This window comes from Plecotus auritus, assembly GCF_963455305.1.
Source record: "Plecotus auritus genome assembly, chromosome: 3".
Taxonomy (NCBI): Eukaryota; Metazoa; Chordata; class Mammalia; order Chiroptera; family Vespertilionidae; genus Plecotus; species Plecotus auritus.
Genome location: NC_137772.1, coordinates 103,395,828 through 103,420,638, shown reverse-complemented (window position 1 = coordinate 103,420,638; position 24,811 = coordinate 103,395,828). Strand labels below are relative to the sequence as shown.

Genomic DNA, 24,811 nt, shown 5'->3' with positions numbered 1-24,811 from the left:
CAGAACCTTTAGAAAGGATAGAATTTAGGCAAAATTATATCTAATCTCATTTAAATTAGTTGACTTATCCTATATAATAAAAGAATAGTATGCAAATTGTCCCCTCCACCGGGAGTTCTTCTGGGAGTTCGACTAGGGTGTAGAGCTGGCTGAGGGAAGGGAGGGAAGCCCCAGGTTGCAGTGGCAGCAGGCAATCAGGGGAAGGGAGGAAGTACCTGGTTAGCAGCCGCTAGAGCCCTACCAGTGCATGAATTTCATGCACTGGGCCTCTAGTTTCTTAATAAAAAATGAAATAAAGCTGAATCAGAAGGAATGGGTATACAGTATGTATTTTGTATGTTATGGAAGAAACTTTCTTCTAACATAACCACTGCTAAAGAAGCCGTATATTCCCAGAATGTAGCGTGTTCCATACCTAATTCACTATGAGAATTAGTAGTTGTGGAAAATTTGGTCCAAACACAATGACAATCCATGTGGATAAGCCTAAGGTCAGATTTCAGACAGGTTGTGTGCTTAATGATTTTTTAAGTTTTTCAAGTAAAATGTATGCCTCATTAATATTAGGATTTTGAAATGCTAGACAGGAGGAAAAGATAAATTTCAATGGTTTAAAAGTCACTTCTCAGGGCTTTAATATAATGTAGTAAAAGGATAGAGTAAATTAAAACATACTCCCACATTCTTCTGAACTGCCCTAACAAAAACCTTATTTTACTTTGTCAATTAGGAAGCCAGCTTGGGAAGGGCACTACCAAAATAATGCATAGCTCATGGTGAAAAGCAAAAAAAATAAAATAGCAATTGCAGCTTTTTCCCACGAAAGAGCTTTTGGAGTTCAAGTCCACCATGGGCTTGAAAGTGACTTAATTTTTTGTTGGACTGATTCTGCATAGGAGAGCACTGGGGGGCTCTGCTAGGTGGAGGAGTAGGGACCCTGAGCTGCTGACCTGAGAAGAAAGGTCCATGGCTGATAAGTGGCTGGCATTAGATCAAATTCTAAAACAAGTGCTTCTAGGAGTAGAAAAAGGGGTTCTCTGCCCATCTCTGCTCCTCCTCACTGTCATGCTTGTTGCAGCTGATCAGGTATTTCTCTTCCCTTTTGAGGAAATAAGATATATTCTTAAGACTTTCTCACTCCTTACCAGTCCCCAAGGTAAACACATTCCCCTTGGGTGGGGAATGAGCAGAGTGAAAGGGCTCTCAGTGTCTCTGAGCTCACATTGTCTGCACAGAGAGGCTAGTGGAGATGTCTCTCCACAAAGGACTGAACTGAGAATTACCTGCCCAGGCTCAGGCTACCATCAGAGATCTGAGAGGAGCATAAGCCCTCAATGACAAGGGGTGCAGGGCCCAGTAGTGAGCAAGGCATGATAGGAGGTCAAGAGATGGAACAAGGGCCGGGTACCATATCACCCAGCCCCATTATTAAAGGGGAGGAAGAAGGAGGAACTGTGAGTCTACCTTCCTCCCTTGTCCCTTTCCTTCTCTCCTCTCTCACTTGCACCACTCCTGCCCCTTCACATCTCACTTAAACTCCACTATTTATCCCCCTTGCAGGAAGGGAATTAGAATAGGGAGGTTGCAAATATCAGTGGGCTGAGGTAGAAGAGAGGAAGGAGGCTGGAAAACACCCCACTGAGTGGGTGGAGCTGAGATTTGCTGTTTTGCTTCTGATATCCTTGCTAACCTGTAAGGAAGGAATTTCGCTCTGAGATTGTCTCTAAAACTAACTGGAGGTCTGAAAAAGACATAACAGTAATACAAACCAGCAATAAACAAAAAATGTATTAAGTATAGGGTTGATATATTTTCTTATAAATAAAAGATTATAATTTGATATTTACAAGAAAAGAGCAACCCATTTCAACTAGAAGGACTTTCCTCAGATCCAAGCATTCTTCCAAATACTTTTGAACTGAAGGGTAACAGAACATGCCACCCCAAAATATGCCCCTTTAGTGTATTGATTATTTTGAACTGCAGGCACTTGAAAAACATCAAATGCAGGGAGAGACTTCCTTAGCACTCCCTTTATCTGCCTGAAGATGGATCCTCCAACAGGAACTGAAAGTCATAAATCCCCTCCCCAGAGTTTTATCAACCAGGGAAGATTGACTCTTGTTACAGAAGAGACTAGAAGTCAACAACATATTCAGACAAACTTTGTCACAAGCTATCATAGTTCCCATCTATTCTTATAAGGGCCCAGTTATGTTTTCTAAAAATCATTTACTCTCCATTAAGAGACCTATGTCCCCACTCCCCTTTTCCTGTTAACATGGTATTTAAGCCTGAATTCTAAGCCACCCCTGGAGTTATTCATTTTTCACTGAGTATTTCCAATGTATATATGAGGTATACATGTTAATAAACTTCTGTTTGTTCTTCTCTTGTTAATCTGACTTTTGTTACAGGGTTCTCAGCTAAGAACTCAGAAGAGTAGAGAAAAAGTTAATTTTCCTCCCCTACAGTACCAATGAATTGGCTAGAAGCATTCAACATGCTTAATCCCATTGCTTGTCTTTGGATACTGAACTTTGCCTATTTTTCATACTCTACTCTCGCATATGTTATATTATTTATGTATCCATCATTTTCACTCAAGACTCCTTTCACAGCAGGGATCATATCTTACTCATCTTATTGTATGCTCCTCTCAAACATTGTAGCATAAGTGTATATGCTAAGCATCCAATAAGTGCTTACAATTCAATTATACTCTAGAAAACAAATTTCTTTAAAATCAAAGAAAAATTAAATTAAATCTTAATTTTTTAATTTAAGTAAGTAAATTAAAATATTTTAAAATTACATTAATATTGAGAACTAACTACATAGTATGTACTCAATAAATATTGGTTGACCATTATGGAACTTCCTTACCATCTCAATGTCTATTGCTCAAAATGATTTTGAGCAAGAGTTTCCATTCTCTACATATTTCAGCAAGATTGTGGGATCCAAAGCTATATCTCAGGAGGGCTCTGCCCGTCTCAGTTTTAGCAGCTCCACTGAGATATCAGATAATTTGGAGTTCTGTGTTACTTCTCCTTTATAGAAGAACTCAGCTGCTTTAAAAAGGTTTGAAAATTGCTGTGTTAAAAAAGAATATTTTATCTTATCAGATCTTAAATATTACACTTTTTTTATTTGTTCCCCTTAGGGGGCTGATTTAAAGTGCAAGGCGAAGCTAGGAAGATTTTTGGAAAGAAGGATGCAGCATTCAAAAAATCCTCTTAAGGAGCTGTGTTTGGTCCAAAGAACAATGTGCATGACAACCTAATAAGGAGGTTCTACTTACTAGTGATAGGGCTTGTGAGATTGTTGATTGGTTTTGTCAACTGACTTACTTGAATGTAGCTGTCAACAATTCCCCAAGCAAAGTCACAGGGAAATGTCCCTTCTAAGGGTTGATGTTCAGGTAAAGGAGGGAAGCCATTTTTCTCTATCAGCTGTTGGTAGAACAAAGCTGAAGACTTTGGCAACAATTTCTTATCCTGGCTCAAAAAATCAACATAGAAGAGTCCACGCCTGATGCTGTAGCCTCTGTGCCACTCGAAGCCGTCCATGAGGGACCACGCTGTGTACCCAACGATGTCCACCCCGTCCAGCCTGATGGCTGCAAAGGGAAGAGAGGACAAGAGATCTGAGGGTTTTACTATGTAAGGAATAAATTATATAGTGTGCTTATTGTTTGGTAGAGCAATGACCTACAAAAGAATCTAATCAAACCTAGATAACTCTATAAATAAATGTCTTCACAAATAGCTTATCTCCAGTAAGTTTTTATTTAGATTTCTTTTATTTCCAGTGGGTGCTCTTTGGGCCTGGGATTATGTTCCCCTTTCTATCCTAACATTGTGCCTGATGCAATAAAATGAAGAAAGTTTTTAAAAGCATGAACTACTTACTATTTTCTCCAGAAAATGTTGATATTCTTTTTTCTTAAAAAAGTGTTTCATTCAGGCCCTACCCAGTTTGGCTCAGTGGATAGAGTGTCGGCCTACAGACTGAAGGGTCCCAAGTTCGATTCCGATCAAGGGCACATGCCCAGGTTGTGGGCTCAATCCCCAGTAGGGGGTGTGCAGAGGCAGCCGATCAATGATTCTCTCTCATCATTGATGTTTCTATCTCTCTCTCCCTCTCCCTTCCTCTCTGAAATCAATTTAAAAAAAGTTTTTTAAGTTTTTCACTCAGTACAAGCAATAAGAACGCAAAAACATTTAAGGGGAGCTAGATACTTTGAGATTTACTTAATCCTTAATGTAATATAAAAATCTATAGTAGTAACTCTGAAAGTCAAGTAATTTCACATATTATAACCCAGTTTTTGATTTACAAAATGGGTTTAAAAATTATTTAAGTTTCTTAAGGCCCCAAATGAAAAAGGTGTTACATAGATGCATTCTTATTATTGCCAAAATGAACTTCTGCATTATGATTAAAAACTATAAACTCACATAGTTTATTACAGATCATCTTAAAGATTGTTTTACCAGTGGATTTTGGCAAGAATTAGAATTTTATCCCAAATCCTACCTTTTAAAGTTTCCATTATAAATTTTTTGAGGTAATACATATATTTGGCATCATCCCTCTTGGTGGTCCCTGAGACAAACCAGCTGTTTTCCACAATAAATATTTGAGGGTGGTTATATTCAAGGTCAATCCAGGAAAGCAGTTGCCTCAGGCTGGGAGATTCTAATTGGCGGAACTTCATGCTAGGGTCCAATAGTTGAAAACTCAAGGTTGGTCCAAAGGAAAGAGCAAAAAAGTCAGCTGTGCCTTTGATGAACTTTTTCTCAGGTTCAGTAAAAGCAGGCAGAAGAGATGAAAGATTATTCTTCATGCTTTCAGGGTAGTCACCATCAATAAATATGGGTTTGGCAAACCAGCCTAGAACAAAGTCAAGAGATTTTTGACATTCTTTGATGTTGTGGTCTGTCATTCTTCGCGGATTGATCCAGTGGGAACTTAGGGCAATGGACACCTGGCCCCCCTGAGTTGGACGAAAAGTTGTATTGTAGAGATGCCAGATTTTGGCATGAGCCTAAAAAGAAAAAGAAAAAAAAAAACCATGATAAACTTATTTATGATTGTGAGGAGACATATAATACATATTTGAATTCCCAACCCTAGTTGTATCTGTTTTTCATCAAACTTAACTAATTACTAACTCCACAATGTAAAAGTCACCTGGAATCAGTAAATTACTTCAGAGGTAGGTCAGCCAACAGTGAGTTACTACCCTGACTGGAATTATTTCCATTGTTTTTCAGCAGCTGGTGTTGAATGTGTAGTTATTATTCATACTTTGAAAAATTAATGAAATAAAAATGTTGTAATATCTTACTGCTTAATTAACTTTGTATTATGTACTTTTAATTAATAGGCTTGGTGAAAAGAACCAATCCCAAATCTGTGATTGCACCAGAAATCTCTAAATAGGATTATATATTTTTTTATCCTAAGAGACTGGGAATTTTCAGGTTGACTCAAATTGTTGGAGTCAATTTTATATTATGTACCCATCTCTCAGAGCTAAAATTCTAACACATGTTCTCACAATCTTTGTTTTTCACTAAGAAAAATCAGTGCATAAATTAAAGGATCAATTCCAATATCTAACCTTAGCCCACCCACCAGAACTCTGGAACAGTGCTGACTTCCCACAAGACCCAGCATTCAAGGTACAAACAAAGCAAAAAACAAAACAAAACAAAACAAAAAAAAAACAAACACACACACACACACACACACACACACACACACACACACACAAAACAAAAAGACACACCGAAATACAGCTTTAGGAGATCTGATGTCTGTAGTTAGTCAGCACTCAGCCTGGAGTTTCCTACAGCAAAGAAATGGGCTTTGCTTCCATAATACCAACTTTATATTCCCGTAAAATCTTATTGACTTCTGATTTCTTATTTTAATTTGTTTCCTTTTTATTGATAAATAGTGAGAATGATATGGGGTTTCCTACCTTAAATTATGTTTCTCTTTACTTTTAAATTCCTCAATTTATTCTATTTTGCTAAAAATACAAGTGCTGTTTATCAGCCTTTTACGCTCTTAGTATATCATCTTTAAAAACTTATTCTAACTCTGTTTGACCCAAATTCTCCAAAATGATCATGCCAGTTTTCATTCCACTCCCTAGGCTCTTTCTCTCAGTATGCCTAATATCCTCTTTATTTTTTCGGAATAATCTTCTGGTTATTTCAGTGTGGGTGTCCAAGAATGGCATCATTACTATTCTTATGAGTTCAGCCAAAGATTTCAGTGGAATAAAATAGTTTATGTTGAACTTTCATTTTTAGTGTCTTAGTAAATATCTATGTTTCATTTCATTGAATGTATTTTGTGCGTGTGTGACCCAAAGCAGCTATCTATATGCCAAGAAGAAAATGGAGAATAAAATGTTGATCCAAATAATGGTGACATTTGCACATGTGATTCAAAACCTGGAGCTTAATTGTGCTATACTGCTGGCTTTCTGATGTCTTCTACCCTTCTCTGTCTTTCTCTGTTTTGACATCCAACTCTTCTTTCCCACTTACAAGAAATCTCAGCCTGACATTTAACAGTTAAACAGAAAAGAAAGAGAGCCATTCACACTAGTACTCGGGGCTTCAGACCAGGGGACTTTATTAATTTGGCCCAATTGGAGGCCCACGACAATTATGCCTTAAATTTTACATACCTCTACAGAATAAATGCTGCAGTAAGTAGAGTGGGGATCAGGCAAGAGTGAGAGCAACCAAAGAACTTCCTAATCTGTGTGAATTTTTCAGGCAGCTGAAGTCACAGTCATCCTACATAATAAAAGGCTAATATGCAAAGCGACCTAACAACAAACGACCAGTTGCTATGACATGCACTGACCACCAGGGGGCAGATGCTCAACACAGGAGCTGCTCCCTGGTGGGGGAGTGCCACAGGGGGAGTGCCACTCAGCCAGAAGCCTCTCCTGACTCCACAGCAGCACTAAGGAGCAGCTGAGTGGTAAGGAGCTTGCCATTAAGGAGCAGCTGAGCAGTAAACCTGCCACTAAGGAGTAGCGAGACAAGTGGTAAGGAGTGAGCAGGTCCTGGGGATCAGGCCTAAGCTGGCAGGCGGACATCCACTGAGGGGTCCCGGACTGGGAGAGGGTGCAGGCCAGGCTGAGGGATGCCTCCCTGCCCCCAGTGCATGAATTTCATGCACCGGGCCTCTAGTATAATAGAATTGTTTACAATCATGGACTACTACTATAAGCATAACTACTTTGACATGACTCAAAGGGAGTTGGGCAAAAAAAACAAAAGACCTGAGCCATATAGCAATACACATGTGGTATTTGATGTCAGATAAAATTCCTGCTCCATCATGTTTAGCTACATCTTTTACCACATTACTTAACCTGAGCAAGTGAGACTAACTTTCCTGTGTCTTTCATGCAGTTATTATGAGGATTAAATAGGATAATTTAAATAAAACACCTAACACAAAGTTTGCATATGTTAGGGTCTCCATGAACATTTATTCCTTCTGTCCCTAAGGATGAGCAAACCAAAAAGGAAGATGTTGCAGCTAAGGAAACACCCTCTGTTAAGGAATCATGTGATGCAGTGACATGTCCTGTGGTTTGGATTAGAAGAGACAGGTTTGGATCCCAAGTCCTCTATCCATGACCAGTGTAAGCTTTAGTTATTTCTCTGTAAAAATGGAAATAGCATCTATTCTCCTGTAGGACATTGTGAGGATTAAATGACATGATGCAAGTGAAAGCTTATATCAAGTTGTTTATTATTTAGAAAGTATAAATTTGCAACATTGGAAGGTATGATAGTTAATTTTATGTCAAGTTAACTGGGTTTAGGGAACCCCAGACAGCTGGTAAAACATTTGTTGAGAGTTTAACTAAGCTACTCATGGTATTGCTGCCTCAGAACCCACTTTGTTCAATCATGCAGCCTCAGGGACCTTAAACAGACACTGGACTTTCATAAAAACTCATGACCTAGAACAGGGGTGGGCAAACTTTTTGACTCGAGGGCCACAATGGGTTCTTAAACTGGACCGGAGGGCCAGAACAAAAGCATGGATGGAGTGTTTGTGTGAACTAATATAAATTCAAAGTAAACATCATTACATAAAAGGGTACGGTCTTTTTTTTTTTTATTTCAATAGTTTTATTCATTTCAAACATTTTAACAAGAAGAATGTAAACACTAATTATTATAATTTGAAACTTCAAAAAATGGAGGAATCATAGCACAATAACATACCTTATATTGAAGATGGCAAAGGCAAAATAAAATTGCCTAACGAAGGAAAGGTACAAAAGCCTTTCAAATTAAACTTAAATATAATAAAATAATTTAAAACTAAAACAAATAGAAAAGAACAAAATGTGTAAACAGTAAATTAAACATTTTCTTTAGTGCAACTTCCAAATTATGCCCGGGATGTAGATGTAGATGGCAATGTAGACTGGGTTGAAAGGTTTTTGGTCTTTAAAACATCAACTTCAGTGGGAACAGTGTTGTTGGTCTCCTTTTTAGCTAATGCTCTGATACTGTGCTCTCCAGGGGCATGTCTCCCTACATCACCACGATAATGTGTCTATGCATTCCCAGGGTGATGTCGGGGGACTCGTCCGCGGGCATTACAAGGAGCCAATGGAAGATTGAGAGGTTGTTCCTTCTACTGAATGGGCGGATATAAATCCGCCCACTCAGAAGGAGCTGCCGCCGTGTTTCCCAACGTTGCCATGTTAACACTGCTGCTGGTGAAGGAGCGTAGGGGAGAGCAAGAGAACCCTCCGCTCTTTCAGCTCCGCAGGCCGGGTAGAACAGCCAAACGGGCCGGATCCGGCCTGCAGGCCATAGTTTGCCCACGGCTGCCCTAGAAGGTGGCCTGCAGAGTCATAAGAAATTGTGAGTTCCTGATATGACTTTCCCAACAGCCCTTGTGATTGACAGTCTCTCCTTCCTCCCTCTGCCTGTATGCCTTATGCACCTCTTATATAAGACTCTTGTGGGGCTTACCAAAACCATCTTTTGGTTTGAATTGACCAATTTGGCTCTAGCCCAAGAACCCCAAAGCACTCCACCTATAAACCCTAATAAAGGCATGTGTCCCAAGTTTGTTTTCTCTCTCTCTCTCTCTCTCTCTTTCTCCCTCCCTCTCTCTCTCTCTCTCTCTCTCTCTCTCTCTCTCTCTCTCTCTCTCGTACTCTGCCTTGACATCCCTGTATGGCCCCTTAAGGCATGCCATGTACAGCCTCTAGAATCTCTGAGTACCAAACTTCTCTATATCAGTTTCTCTTGTGCTGTTTCTCCCGTGCTCTGTTGTTAAACCCGGGCTCACACCCTATGCTCCATTTAGCAAATGTCAATTTAACAAAACTATGGCAACATCATTTCTGGGTATGTCTGAAAGGGTATTTCTGGAAGAGATTAGCTTTTGAATTGGTAGACTAAGTGAAGAAGATCACCCTCACCTATGTGGCTGGGCATCATCCAATCGAGGCCTGAAAAGGCAAAGGAAGAATGAATTTGCTCTCTGATGAAACTAAGACATCCATCTTCTGCTGTCTTTGGACATTGGCTCTTTTGGTCTTAGGCCTCCAGAAATGGACTGAAACTACACCACCAGCTTACCTGAACCTCCAGTTTTCAGACAGCAGATCATGGGACTTCTCAATCTCTCTACATGTGATCCAATCCCTCATAATAAATCTATTTCTATATATCTATATTTATCCTATTGGTCTGTTTCTCTGGAGAACCCTAACTAATATAGAAAGCATCTTAGGTACCATTTAGCTTAACCACTTGCCCCATTCCAAACCCCCCAATGTATCTGTTATTTGATTGCTCTCTACAGCAACACAAATTGCAGGTCACTCCATGTATGGCATCTTATCCAGGAAGTCCCCTTACCCCCTCCTATCCCACTTGCCATGCTGAGCTGCCCGGCCTTCCTCTGGATGCTCTCTAAATCTTATGCAAACTTTTCTTACATCATGTGGTGAGTGGCTACAGTGTTTGGGCAGGTTCAAGCCTCAGACTAATGAGAGGGCATAGTCCTCTCATGGCCACAGATAGATCACTCTACAGTGAAGCTCAAAGTCAACAGATCCCACAGACCATAGTGTTATACATAACTCCTGTTGATGGACATTTGTGTTGTTTTCAGTTTTTTTGCTATTGTGAATAAGGCTACTTTAAACATTATTGAACAAATCATTTTGTAAGTTTTTATCTTGATATTGTATAAGTCTTTTTTGTGGACTTTCTCATTTCTCTTGTGTGTGAAATTGCTGAATTGTAAAGAAGGCCTATGTTTAATTTATAACAAAGTGCCAGAGAATTTTCAAAAATGATGGAACTATTTATATTTCTATCAGCATTATATGGAGTTCCAGTTGCTTTTCATCCATGTCAGATTTTGTCATCAGTCTTTAATTGTAGATATTTCAGTGGGTGTGATTGTGCATTGTGCTTTTAATTTTAATTTCCCTGATAATGTTGATGTTGAGAATTGGTGTAGACACTCTTGTGAAATGTCTGTTCAAAGCTTTTGTTCGTGATGGGGAAAAGGGTGTTGTTTCTTTTTTTTTTTTTATTTAAATTCTTTATTGTTTAATGTATTACATAAGTCTCCTTTTTCCCCATTGACCACTCCCCGGGTGCCCTCACCCCCCAGCACATGCTCTCATCCCCCACCCCCTGTCTGTGTCCATTGGTTATGCTCATATGCATGCATAAAAGTCCTTTGGTTGATCTCTTACCCCCTCACCCCCCTCCTTCCTTCATGGGTTGGACAGTGTGTTCGATGCTTCTATGACTCTGCATCTATTTTTGTTTATCAGTTTATGTTGCTCATTATATTCCACAAATGAGTGAGATCATGTGATATTTATCTTTCTCTGACTGGCTTGTTTCGCTCAGCATAATGCACTCCATTGCCATCCATGCTGTTGCAAATAGTAAGAATTCCTTTTTTTTACAGCAGTGTAGTATTCCATTGTGTAGATGTACCACAGTTTTCTAATCCATTCATCTGCTGATGGGCACTTAGACTGTTTCCAAATCTTAGCTATTATAAATTGTGCTGCTATAAACAAGGGGTGCATATATTCTTTCTGATTGGTGTTTCTGTTTTCTTGGGTTATAATCCTAGAAGTGGGATAACTGGGTCAAATAGAAGTTCCATTTTTAATTTTTTGAGGAAACTCATACTGTTTTCCACAGTGGCTGCACCAGTCTGCATTCCCACCAGCAGTGCAAGAGGGTTACTTTTTATCTGCATCCTCACCAGCACTTGTTATTTATTGTTGACTAGTGGCCCAGTGCATGAGATTCATGCACGGGGGTGGGTTCCCTCAGCCCAGCCTGCACCCTCTCCAATTGGGGACCCCTTGGGGGATGTCCAACTGCCAGTTTAGGCCCATTCCCACAAGGATCAGGCCTAAACCAGCATTCGGACATCCATCTTGCAATCTGGGACCGCTGGCTCCTAACTGCTCACCTGCCTGCCTGCCTGATCACCCCTGACTGCCTCTGCCTGCTTGCCTGATTGCCCCTAATTGCCTCTGCTTGCCTGCCTGATTGCCCCTAACTGCCCTCCCCTGCCAGCCTGATCTTGCCCCCAACTGCCTCTGCCTGCCTGATCACCCCTAACTGCCCTCCCTTGCTGGTCTGATCTTGCCCCCAATGGCCCTCCCCAGCCGGCCTGATCTTACCCCTAACTGCCATCCCCTGCTGGCCTGATCTTGCCCCAACTGCCCTCCCCTGCCAGCCTGGTTACCCCTAACTGCCCTCCCCTGCCAGCCTGATCTCGCCCCCAATAGCCCTCCCCTGGCAACCTAATCTCGCCCCCAACTGCCCTCTCCTGCTGGCCTGATCGTCCCTAATGGCCTCTGCCTTGACCCCCACCACCATGGATGGCTTTGTCCAGAAGGAAGTCAGATGTCCAAAAGATGACTGGTCGACCCGGTCCGATTACCATATTACCCTTTTTGTAGTATAGATAGCCATTCTGACAGGTGTGAGATGGTACCTCATTGTTGTTTTGATTTACATATCTAGGCTGATTAGTGACTTTGAGCATGTTTTCATATGTCTCTTGGCCTTCTGCATGTTCTCTTTTGAAAAGTGTCTATTTAGGTCCTTTGCCCATTTTTTTGATTGCATTGTTTATCTTCCTTTTGTTAAGTTGTGTGAGTTCCCTATAAATTTTGGAGATTAAAACCATATCGGAGATAACATTGGCAAATATGTTCCCCCATGCAGCGGGATTTCTTGTTGTTTTGTTGATGGTTTCTTTTGCTGTGCAGAAGCTTTTTATTTTGATGTAGTCCCATTTGCTTATTATCTCCTTAGTTTTCATTGCCCTAGGATCTGTATGAGTAAAGATATTGCTACCACAAATGTCTGCTATTTTGCTGCCTCTAAGATTTTTATGGTTTCCCGTCTTAGGTTTAAGTCCTTTATCCATTTTGAGGTGTTGTGTGTGTGTGTGTGTGTGTGTGTGTGTGTGTGTGTGTGTGGTGTAAGTTGGTGGTCTAGTTTCATGTTTTTGCATGTATCTGTCCAATTTTCCCAACACCATTTATTGAAGAGACTGTCTTGACTCCATTGTATGCTCTTGACTCCTTTGTCAAATATTAATTGAGCATAATGGCTTCAGTCGATCTCTGGGTTCTCTGTTCTATTCCATTAGTCTATATGTCTGTTCTTGTGCCAATACCAGGCAGTTTTGAGAACAGTGGCTTTGTAGTATAGCTTGATATCTGGTATTGTGAACCCTTCTTTCTCAAGATTGCTGCAGCTATGCAGGGTCTTTTTTTTATTCCAGATGAATTTTCAGAGAGTTTGTTCTAAATCTTTGAAGAATGCAGTTATTATTTTAATGGAGATTGCATTGAATCTATAGATTCCTTTGGGTAGTATGGATATTTTAATGATGTTGGTTCCACCAATCCATGAACATGGTATATTCTTCCATTTGTTTATGTCTTCCTCTATCTCATTTTTCAGCATCCTGTAATTTTCTGAGTACAGGTCATTTACCGCCTTAGTTACATTTATTCCTAGGTATCTTAATTTTTTTTTGTTGTTGCAAAGGTAAATGGGATTGTTTTTTTAGTTTCTCTTTCTGTGAGTTTTTTATTGGTGAGTAAAAAAGCCATAGATTTCTGGGAGTTAATTTTGTATTCTGCTACACTGTGAAATTCATCTATTAGTTTTTTGATGGAGACTTTAGGGTTTTCTATGTACAATATCATGTCATCTGCAAATAATGACAATTTTACTTCTTCTTTTCCAATTCAAATGCCTTTTATTTCTTCTTCTTGTCTGATTGCTAAGGCTAGCACTTCTAGTACTATGTTGAACAGGAGTGGTGAAAGTGAGCATCCCTGTCTTGTTCCTGTTCTTAGGGGAAGTGGTTTTAGTTTTTGCCCATTAAGTATAATGTTTGCTGTAGGTTTGTCATATAAGGGTTTTATTATGTTGTGGTATGATACCTCAATTCCCACTTTGCTGAGTTTTTATCAGGAAAGGGTGTTGGATTTTATCAAATGCCTTTTCTGCATCAATTGATATGATTATGTGATTTTTGTCTCTCAATTTGTTTATGTGATGTATCACGTTTATTGATTTGCAGATATTGTACCAGCTTTGCATGCTTGAAATAAATCCCACTTGGTCATGGTGTATGATCTTTCTAATGTAACCCTTGATCCGATTTGCTAGAATTTTGCTGAGGATTTTAGCATCTAAGTTCACCAGAGATATTGGCCTGTAATTGTCTTTCTTTGTGGTATCTTTATCTGGTTTTGGGATTAGGATAATGCTGGCTTCATAGAAAGAGCTTGGAAGTGTGCCTCCTTCTTGAATTTTTGCAATAGTGTGAAAAGGATAGGTTTTAGTTCTTCTTTGAATGTTTGGTAAAATTCCCCTGTGAAGCCATCTGGCCCCAGCCTTTTGTTCGCTGGAAGTTTTTCGATGACTGCTTAAATTTCCTCCTTAGTTATTGGCCTGCTAAGATTGTTTTATTCTTCTTGGTTGAGTTTTGGAAGCTCGTATTTTTCTAGAAAAATGTCTGTTTCCTCTAGGTTATTTAGTTTGTTGGAATAGAGTTGTTCATAGTATTTTTTTTTTTTTACAATCCTTTTTATTTCTGTAGGGTCTGTTGTTATTTTGCATTTTTCATTTCTGATTTTGTTTATTTGGGTCCTCTCTCTTTGCTTCTTGGTGAGCCTGGCTAGAGGTTCATCAATCTTGTTTATCCTTTCAAAGAAACAGCTCTTGGTTTCATTGGTCTTTTGTATTGTTTTTTGGTCTCTACATCATTTATTTCTGCACTGATCTTTATTATCTCCTTGCTTTTGCTCACCCTGGGCTTTTCTTGTTGCTCTCTTTCTAATTCTTTAAGTTATAGAGTTAGATAATATATTACCATTTTTTCTTGTGTTTTTTTAGGTAGACCTGTAATGCTATGATCTTCCCTCTCAGGACTGCTTTCACTGTGTCCCATAGGTTTTGGACTGTTGTATTTTCATTGTCATTCCTTTTCAGGATATTTTTCATTTCTTCTTTGATCTCTTTGGTAACCCAATCATTGTTTAATAGTATGCTATTCAGCCTCCAAGTGTTTGAATTTTTTAATGGTTTTTATTATAGTTGATTTCTAATCTTATGCCATTGTTTTCTGAGAAGATGCTTGATATAATTTCAATCTTCTTTGATTTGGAGAGACTTTGCTGTGACCCAATATGTCATCTATCTTTGAAAATGTCCCATGTGCACTTGAGAAGAATGTGTATTCTGTTGCTTTGGATTGAAATGTTCTGAAGATGTCAATTAAGTCCATCTGATCTATTGAGTCATTTAGGATTGCTGTTTCTTTGCTGATTTTTTGTCTAAAGGATTTATCCAGTGATGTCAGTGGAGTATTAAAGTCCTCTATTACGATCGTATTGCTGTCTATCTCTCCCTTGATACCCTCCAGAAGTTTTTATTTTTTATGTATTGGGGTGCTCCTGCATTAGGTGGTTTTGAGAAGCCCTAGGAAAAGTGATGCCCAATGCTGAGTGAGCAGAAATGCTAGAGTTGCCCTGACAGCTGGTGGAGGGAGGAATAAAAGAAGCTGAGAGAAGTAGGCATGCTGGAATAGCTATATTATGTACTTTTTTGTACTACTTTCCATATCTTTGCCTTCTTGCCCTGTTCTTAGAGAGATTTAATCACCTTTATTTTCTAACCCTTCTATTATTTTTTTTCATTTCTATATAATGTATTTAATTTCCAAGAGTTCTTCCTCCCCACCCCCACATTTTAAAATATTATTATATTCTTATTTTCTAAGTGCAGTATTTTTTCTTCTCTCTTTAAACATTTATTGGGTGTTTAAAAATATTTATTTTATTCAGATACTGACATATTTACATATATTATATTATTTTCAGGTGTATAACATAATGATTTAGCATTGTATATACTGTGAAATGATCACTGCAATAAGTCAAGTTTGCATCCATCACCATAATTATGATAGTTTTTCTTGTGATGAGAACTTTTAAAATCCACTCTCTTAGCAATTTTCAAACACACAATATAAAATTAACTAAACTAGTAGTCACCATCCTGTACATTATATCCCATGACTTAATTTATTTTATAACTAGATATTTGTACCTTTGACTGTGTTGTTTTATTGTTTTAGTTGATATTTTTCCCTGCATAATTTCTTTCCTCCAAGTTGTGTTTTGTTTTGTTTATTTGTATGGGTCTCCATCTTGATTGTCTACTCATATTTAAGAATGAGAAACAAAATACCAATTGGAAGGTCTGAGCATGTGGGTGGGATCTGTTGACTTTGAGCTTCACTGCAGAGTGAGCTATCTGGACTATTTGTTGTGGAGCCTTGTAGGACCAGCACCTTAATCTTTCCTCAGGAGCTAATCAGTTTCCCTGGAGAAGACATTCCCAATCCCTACCTGAGAGCACAGTCACACTGCCACCATTTGAGAGTGTGTTGGGAGAAGAGGGTTGGTAGGGTGTTGGGGGATAGACCAGGGTGTATGTGCATTCTTTCATCATTCAACAAATACCTGCATCTTCCTCTCTCCAGGCCCTGGAAGGCTGTCAGTATAAAATGGAAAACAAGACAAGCATGGTTCCTGGTATCTCAAAGCTGAGGGCTGTTGTGGTAAGACAAATAAATCATTTCAATTAATGTGCTAAGAGGGAGTAGGATGAGATTTTATGGAAGCAGAAAGAAGGAATATCAAACCTGGGCTTGGGCATGTCAGGGAAGGGACCTTGGAGAAAGGAGGCAGAGAGCCCAGCACAGCTGAAGAACAATGAAGTGCTCACTACTTAATTACACTGATTTCAACAACAAAGATATGGAAGAAGCATAATATAACTGGCATTTTTGTGTGTGACTTTTTAATCACCATACATTGACATTTTAATAGCCAAATGCTATTCCACTGCACATGTGTTCCATTATTTATTTAACTGATCACCTTAATATATATAGGTTATTTCTAGTTTTAAAGAATCACCCACTATCTGTAGGAGCCCCCCTCTAATCTTTGCCCATTGTAGATGAAATTTAATAAGATTAAAAGATCAAAAATAAATGACAGCCCTGGCTAGTGTAGCTCAGTTGGTTGGGTGTCATCCAGTACACTGAAAGGTTGCTGGTGCACCAGACTAAACTGCTAGACAGTTCCCCATCCCCTGGACCTCAGCCCCTTCTAGAGCTCTGCAAACCTGCAGACCCAGAGACAATCCTTTGTCCTTTGTCTATGCTGGGAGCTTTGCAATGTGACCTGGCCATGAAGCGAAGAAAGGGGCCAGGTGACTGGTTCACGTGAGCACAGCCCACATTAATAAATAGGAGGACACCAAATCTCTGGTGAAGCCCAGTGTGCTTTTAGTAAGGAAATGACTATGCTATAGAGTTCTATTTGACCTCAGATAATATCAGGGAGAATGTACCTGAGCCCAAGGTGACAGACCCCTATCACCCTTGCCCCCACCTCTGCAGAGCAGGCAGGAAGTCCAGACACTGAAAGAACTCATGTCACCAAGAGGGGAAGGGTCTGAGGGAGAGGACCTTTCAATGAGTAAACCAAAGAGAAGGGGGAGTCATGCAGGGAGGAGGTGACAAGCATTCCTCACCCCTCATCTGCATTGTGGCTTTGGGGCCACCTCCTAGTCCCTGACAAAAAGAACCTCCAAATGTACCTCAGGCACAGGAATCCCAATTCTCTTCAGGGTCCAGAGACCAGAGACATGGGGCCCTCATCCTCAGTCATCTACACTCACCAGCAGCTCATTGATATGGAAGATAGGACAGAGGTGGGTCTCACAGACAACCTGAGATTGCTTGGTTCCTGAAAGAACATGACCCACTCTGCTTGGCAGATAGAAAGGTCAAGTTTTCCATCTCCCTCCCCACTTTATCCTCAAGTGTCAGAAGATAAAGAGGCCTCTCATGAGTCACATTTGTCTCACCATTAAGCAACATACCGGAAAAACACAGCGGCATTTCCAGTTATTTGAAAATTTTTCTCGTCAAAAAGCAATTCATTTTATTCTTTGAGATTTAGGAACTCAAAGAGACAACCAGTCTAGTACAGAGGCAGGTTTTCATTCAATATAAAGGTAAAACCGAGCTGCAAGTTGAGTGGAACCATCAACTGAATGGGGAACTCTCACATCACCTGAGTTCCTCTCGCTATAAATAGTGGAGCAGAAGTTGGACCCCATGAGGGCTACAGTAAGGAAAGAGTTTACCCTGAGAAGAAATTTTACCTGGAACACCCTTCTAATTCTAGCATTCTAATCATCAAATAAAAGTGCACTTATGGACATGGAAATGTTTTCTAAGCCATTATATTTAAATTTAATGTATATCACTGCTTTTAGTTTATTTTCAATATTTTATCTAACTATAATGATATTGATTCATGGATGACATCCATATTCTGAAAAAAAATGTTATTGATAAAACATATATATTCAGACGTGGGTTACAAGAGTTCACTAAATATTTATCTTTAGTTAATATAACAAATTAGCCACAACCAGTTTGACTCAGTGGATAGAGTGTCGGCCAGTGGACTCAAGGGTCCCAGGATCAATTCCGGTCAAGGGCATGTACCTTGGTTGTGGGCATAGCCTCAGTAGGGGGTGTTCAGGAGGCAGCTGATCGATGTTTCTCTCTCATCGATGTTTCTAACTCCCTCTCCCTACCTCTCTGTAAATAAATAAATAAATAAATAAATAAATAAATAAATAAATAAATAAATAAAATATATTTTTAACAATAATAACAAACTATATCAGTCATATACTGAGTATATTTCTTTTTTACTTTATTTTATTTATTTTTCTATTGTCTAAACTTTTACATATGTCCCCTTTTTCCCCAATTGACCTCCATGCCCTAGCCATTCCCACCCCTGGCAAGCCCCCACTGCCCCAGTGTCTGTGTCCATTGGTTATGCTAATATGCATGCATACAAGTCCTTTGGTTGCTCTCTAACCCCACCTACCATTTGTCTCTAGATTGATCTGTTCTTGTTCATCAAATTATGTTGATCATTATATCTCACATATGAGTGAGATCATGTGATATTTATCTTTCTCTGACTGGTTTATTTCGCTTAGCATAATGTTCTCCAGTTCCATCCATGTTGTTGCAAATGTTAAAAGTTCCTTCTTTTTTATAGCAGCATAATATTCTATTGTGTATATGTACCACACTTTTTTAATCCACTCATCTGCTGATGGGCACCTAGGCTGTTTCCAAATCTTAGCTATTGTAAATTGTGCTGCTATGAACAAAGGGGTGCATATATCCTTCCTGATTGGTGTTTCTGGTTTCTTGGGATATATTCCTAGGAGTGGGATTACTGGGTCAAATGGTAGTTCCATTTTCAGTTTTTTGAGGAAACTCCATACTGTCTTCCACAGTGGCTGCACCAGTCTGAATTCCCACCAGCAGTGCATAAGGGTTCCTTTTCTCCACATCCTCACTAGCACTTGTTGTTTGTTGATTTGTTGATAATAGCCATTTTGACAGGTGTGAGATGATATCACATTGTTGTTTTGATTTGCATCTCTTGGATTATTAGTGACTTTGAGCATGTTTTCATATGTCTCTCAGCCTTCTGTCTGTCCTCTTTTGAAAAGTGTCTGTCTAGGTCCATTGCCCATTTTTTGATTGGATTGTTTATCTTCCTTTTGTTAAGTTGTATAAGCTGCCTGTAGATGTTGGAGATTAAACCTTTATCAGTGATAACATTTGCAAATATGTTCTCCCATACAGTGGGGTTTCTTGTTGTTTTGTTGATGGTTTTTTTTTTGCTGTGAAAAAGCTTTTTATTTTGATGTAGTCCCATTTGTTTATTTTCTCTTTGGCTTCCATTGTCTTAGGGGCAGTATCAGTGCAGAAGTTCTTTCGGCATATGTCTGAGATTTTGCTGCCTGTGGATTCCTCTAGTAATTTTATGGTTTCCCATCTTATATTTAAGTCCTGTATCCATTTTGAGTTTATTTTTGTGTATGGTGTAAGTTGGTGATCTAGTTTCATTTTTTTGCATGTATCTGTCCAATTTCCCCAACACAATTTATTGAAGAGACTGTCTTGACTCCAATTTATGTTCATGCCTCCTTTGTCAAATATTAATTGCGCATAGGGGTTTGGGTCAATATCTGGATTCTCTATTCTATTCCATTGATCTATATGTCTGTTCTTGGGCCAGTACCAGGCTGTTTTGAGGACAGTAGCTTTGTAATACAGCTTGAAATCTGGTATTGAGATCCCACCTACTTTATTCTTCTTTCTCAGGATTGCTATGGCTATTCGGGGTCTTTTTTTATTCCAGATGAATTTTTGGAGAGTTCTTTCTAGGTCTGTGAAATATGCCGTTGGTATTTTAATGGGGAGTGCATTGAATCTATAGATTGCTTTGAGTAGTATGGACATTTTAATGATGTTGATTCTACCAATCCATGAACATGGTATGTTCTTCCATCTGTTTACATCTTCCTCTATCTCTTTTTTCAGTGTCCTGTAGTTTTCTGCGTATAGGACTTTTACCTCCTTGGTTAAGTTTATTCCTAAGTATCTTAATTTTTTTAGTGCGATGGTAAATGGGATTGCTTTTTTAGTCTCTGTTTCTGTAAGTTCACTATTGGTGTATAGAAATGCCATAGATTTCTTGGCATTAATTTTGTATCCTGCTACATTGCCGAATTCATTTATTAAGTCTGTTAGTTTTTTGAGGGAGTCTTTCAGGTTTTTTATGTACAATATGTCATCTGCAAATAAGGACAGCTTTACTTCTTTTTTTTCCAATTTGGATGCCTTTTATTTCTTCTTCTTGTCTAATTGCAATGGCTAATACTTCCAGTACTATGTCAAACAGGAGTGGTGAGAGTGGGCATCCCTGTCTTGTTCCTGTTCTTAGGGGAAATGGTTTTAGTTTTTGCCCATTGAGTATGATGTTAGCTGTGGGTTTATCATATATAGCTTTTATTATGTTGAGGTATGATCCTTCTATTCCCACCTTGTTGAGAGTTTTTATCAAGAAAGGGTGTTGGATTTTGTCAAATGCTTTTTCTGCATCAATTGATATGACTACGTGATTTTTATCTCTCAATTTGTTTATGTGATGTATCACGTTAATTGATTTGCGGATATTGTACCATCCTTGCATTAATGGGATAAATCCTACTTGGTCATGGTGTATGATCTTTCTGATGTACTGATGGATCCAATTTGCTAGAATTTTGTTGAGGATTTTGGCATCTACGTTCATGAGGAATATTGGCCTGTAATTCTCCTTCATTGTGTTGTCTTTATCTGGTTTTAGTATTAGGGTAATGCTGGCTTCATAGAAGGAGCTTGGAAGTGTTCCTTCCTCTTAAACTTTTTGGAATAGTCTGAGGAGGATATGTTTTAGTTCTTCCTTGAATGTTTGGTAAAACTCTCCTGTGAAGCCATCTGGCCCTGGGCTTTTGTTTGCCGGAAGCTTTTTGATGACTGTTTCAATTTCTTCCATAGTCACTGGCATATTGAGCTGTTTAGATTCTTCCTGATTGAGTTTTGGAAGGTTATATTTTTCTAGGAATCTGTCCATTTCCTCCAGGTTGTCCAGTTTGTTTGAATAGAGTTGTTCATAGTATTTTTTAATAATCCTTTGTATTTCGGCGGGATCTGTTGTTATTTCACCTCTTTCATTTCTGATTTTGTTTATTTGGGTCCTCTCTCTTTGCTTCTTGGTGAGCCTGGCTAGAGGTTCATCAATCTTGTTTATCCTTTCAAAGAACCAGCTCTAGGTTGTGTTGATCTTTTGTATTGTTTCTTTGGTCTCTATGTCGTTTATCTCCGCTCTGATCTTTATTATTTCCTTCCTTCTGCTTACACTGGGCTTTTCTTGTTGCTCTCTTCCTAACTCTTTGAGTTGTAGGGTGGGGGTGATTTATTACCATTGTTTCTTGTTTTTTGCAGTAGGCTTGTAGAGCTATGAACTTCCCTCTCAAGACTGCCTTCGATGTGTCTCATAGATTTTGGATTGTTGTGTTTTCATTGTCATTTGTTTCATGTTTTTTATTTCTTCCTTGATCTCTCTGGTAACCCAGTCATTGTTCAATAGCATGCTGTTTAGTCTCCATGTGTTTGATTTCGGTGGGTTGTTTTTATTGTAGTTAATTTCCAGTTTTATGCCACTGTGGTCTGAGAAGATGCTTGATATGATTTCTATCTTCTTGAATTTTAAGAGTCTTTGCCTATGTCCCAATATATGATCTATCTTTGAAAATGACCCATGTGCACTTGAGAAGAATGTATATTCTGTGGCTTTGGGGTGAAATGTTCTGAAGATGTCAATTAATTCCGTCTGGTCTAGTGAGTCATTTAGGGTTGATGTTTCTTTGCTGATTTTTTGTTTAGAGGATTTGTCCAATGGTGATAGTGGGGTATTAAAGTCTCCTACTATGATTGTATTGCTGTCAATATCTCCCTTGATATCCTCCAGGAGTTTTTTTTATGTATTTGGGTGCTCCTGTATTGGGTGCATATATGTTTACCAGAGTTATTTCTTCTTGTTGGATTGCTCCCTTTAGTATTATGAAGTGGCCTTCCTTATCTCTTGTTATGTCCTTCACTTTGAGATCTAATTTGTCAGATATAAGTATTGCTACCCCAGCTTTTTTTTCATTTCCATTTGCCTGGAAAACCTTTTTCCATGCCTTCACCCTCGGTCTGTGTGCGTCTTTTTTTCTGAGGTGGGTTTCTTGTAGTCAGCAGATATATGGGTCTTGTTTTCTTATCCAATCCGTTACCCTATGTCTTTTGATTGGGGCATTTAATCTATTTACATTTAAAGTTATTATTGATAGGTACTTATTTGTCACCATTTTTATTCTTTACCCCTGTGTTCCTTCTTCGCTTCCTATTTCCTTTTTTTTTTTTTTTTACAGCAGACTCTTTAGCATTTCTTGCATTGCTGGTTTGGTGGTAATAAATTTCCTTAGTCCTTTTTTGTCTGTGAAGCTCCTGATTTCACCTTCAATTTTGATTGATAGCCTTGCTGGGTACAGTATTCTTGGATTCAGACCCTTCCTTTGCATGACTTTGTTTATTTCATTCCATTCCCTTCTGGCCTGATGAGTTTCTGTTGAGAAATCAGTTGCTAATCTGATGGGGGATCCTTTGTAGGTAACTTTCTGTCTCTCTCTGGCCGCTTTTAAGATTCTTACTTTATAGTTGGTGTTTGCCAATTTAATTATAATGTGCCTTGGCATCAGTCTTTTGGGGTTCATTTTGCTTGGGATTCTGTGAGCTTCTTGGATTTGTGTGGGTTTTTTCTTCCCTATATGAGGGAAGTTTTCTGTCATTCTTTCTTCAAACAGGTTTTCTATTCCTTGCTCAGCTTCCTTTCCTTCTGGAACCCCTATTATGCAGATGTTGTTTTGTTTCATGTTGTCCCAAAGTTCCCTGAGGCTCTCCTTCTGCTTTTTAATTTTTTTTTTCTAGAAGCTGCTCTACTTGGGTATTTTTTCCCATCTTGTCTTTTAGCTCACTGATGCAGTCCTCTGCTTCTTCTAGTCTACTCTTGATGCTTTCTATTGAGTTCTTTACATCAGCGATGTCATTTTTCATTTCTTCTTGGTTCTTCTTCATTTCCTCTTGGTTCTTGCTCATATTGTCGAATTTGTCTTCCATTCTTTTCAGCCACCTTATGACCATTTCTCTGAATTCTTTCTCTGGAAGGTTGCTTGCCACCATTTCGTTTACTTCCTTTTCTGGTGATGCCTGCTTTTCTTTCATATGCGGGCTGTTTCTTTGTCTCCCCATGGTCTCTCTTCTCTGGATGTCTGGTTATGTAGTTCTCTCTCTCCTTATCCCAGGTGAAATCTGACCTTTCTGTGGTGGAGTGTAGAGCTCCTCTGATTCTGCGTGTTTGTGCCAATTGGAGAACGGTGTTCTGGGGCTCGAAGCTGTTCAGTGGTTGCCGTAGTTGTGGCTCAAAATTATTTTAAAGTATTTGGTCAAATGCTACTAAAAATATTGCAAAGACTTCATCCCACTGAATGCTACAAGTTGCAATAAAGAAGTTAAGTGAGACAACAATTTCATTTCTTTCTTCTAAAATAACTCAAGAGGATAATTTCTCCAGTACTTTTGCCATTATTATTATTACTAGAAGCCCAGTGCACGAATTCGTACATGGGTGAGGTCCCTCTGGGTGGCCTGCAGGGATCGGGTCGAAACCCACAGTCTAACGCTGCCTGCAGCTCCTAGCTGCTGCTCCCACTAATCCGGCCCCACTGTGCCTGCCTCAGGCTCACACCCAATCATCCTGATCAGGAGAGGCTCATGCTACCACAGCAGTGCTCCCCAGACAAGAGCCCTGCATCTGGCGCCCTCCCAAGGGGAGTGGCCTATGGGATCAGGCTGAAACCAGCTTTCTGACAGCCCCTGAGCAGTCCCAGATTGAGAGAGGGTGCAGGCCAAGCTGACTGCATGATCTGACCAGGAAGGGACCACAGGAGGGCTCCAGGGTGTGTCTGGCCCATCTCACTCAGTCCCAATTAGCCAGACCCCAGAAGCAAGCTAACCTACTAGTCAGAGCATCTGCCCCCTGGTGGTCAGTGCACATCATATTGACTGGTCGACTAGTTGACTATCTGCCCCCTGGTGGTCATTGTACATCCTAGCAAGTGGTTGAGCATCCTTAGCATATCATTAGCTTTGATTGGTTGGTTAGTTGTTTTGCCATTTGGTCTATTTGCATATTATCCTTTTATTATATAGGATTATTACTAGAGGCCCAGTGTACAAAATCTGTGCATGGGGGGTGTCCCCTCAGCCAAGCCTGCACCCTCTCCAATCAGGGACCCCTCAGGCAATGTCCGACTGTTGGTTTAAGCCCGAAACCAGCAGTTGGACATCCCTCTCATAACCTGGGACCACTGGCTCCTAGCTGCTCACCTGCCTGCCTGCCTGATTTCCCCTAACTGCCTCTCTGCCAGCCTGATCACCCCTAACTGCTCCCCCTGCTGGTCTGGTCACCCCCAACTGCCCTCCTGCTGCCTGGTCACCCCCAACTGCCCCCCTATCAGCCTGGTTGCCCCTAATTGCCCCCCTGCCAGCCTGGCCACCCCTTCCTGCCCCCCCCTGCTGGCCTGATTGCCCCCAACTGCCCCCCTCTGTGACCTGGTCACCTATAACTGCTCCCCCCGCTGGCCTGGTCACCCCTTACTGCCCCCCCCAC

General features: G+C 39.7%; 1 protein-coding gene across 1 annotated transcript in view; it reads right to left on the bottom strand.

Annotated features, from left to right (window-relative positions):
- Positions 1-24,811, bottom strand: part of KL (klotho) — a gene marked incomplete at both ends in the record, with an annotated part of 41,300 nt that overhangs the window by 6,901 nt on the left and 9,588 nt on the right. Inside the window, 2 exons of the mRNA XM_080660385.1 lie at positions 3,354-3,622; positions 4,543-5,053. Of these exons, the coding sequence (XP_080516511.1) occupies positions 3,354-3,622; positions 4,543-5,053 (780 nt within the window). The remainder of the gene's footprint in view (positions 1-3,353; positions 3,623-4,542; positions 5,054-24,811) is intronic.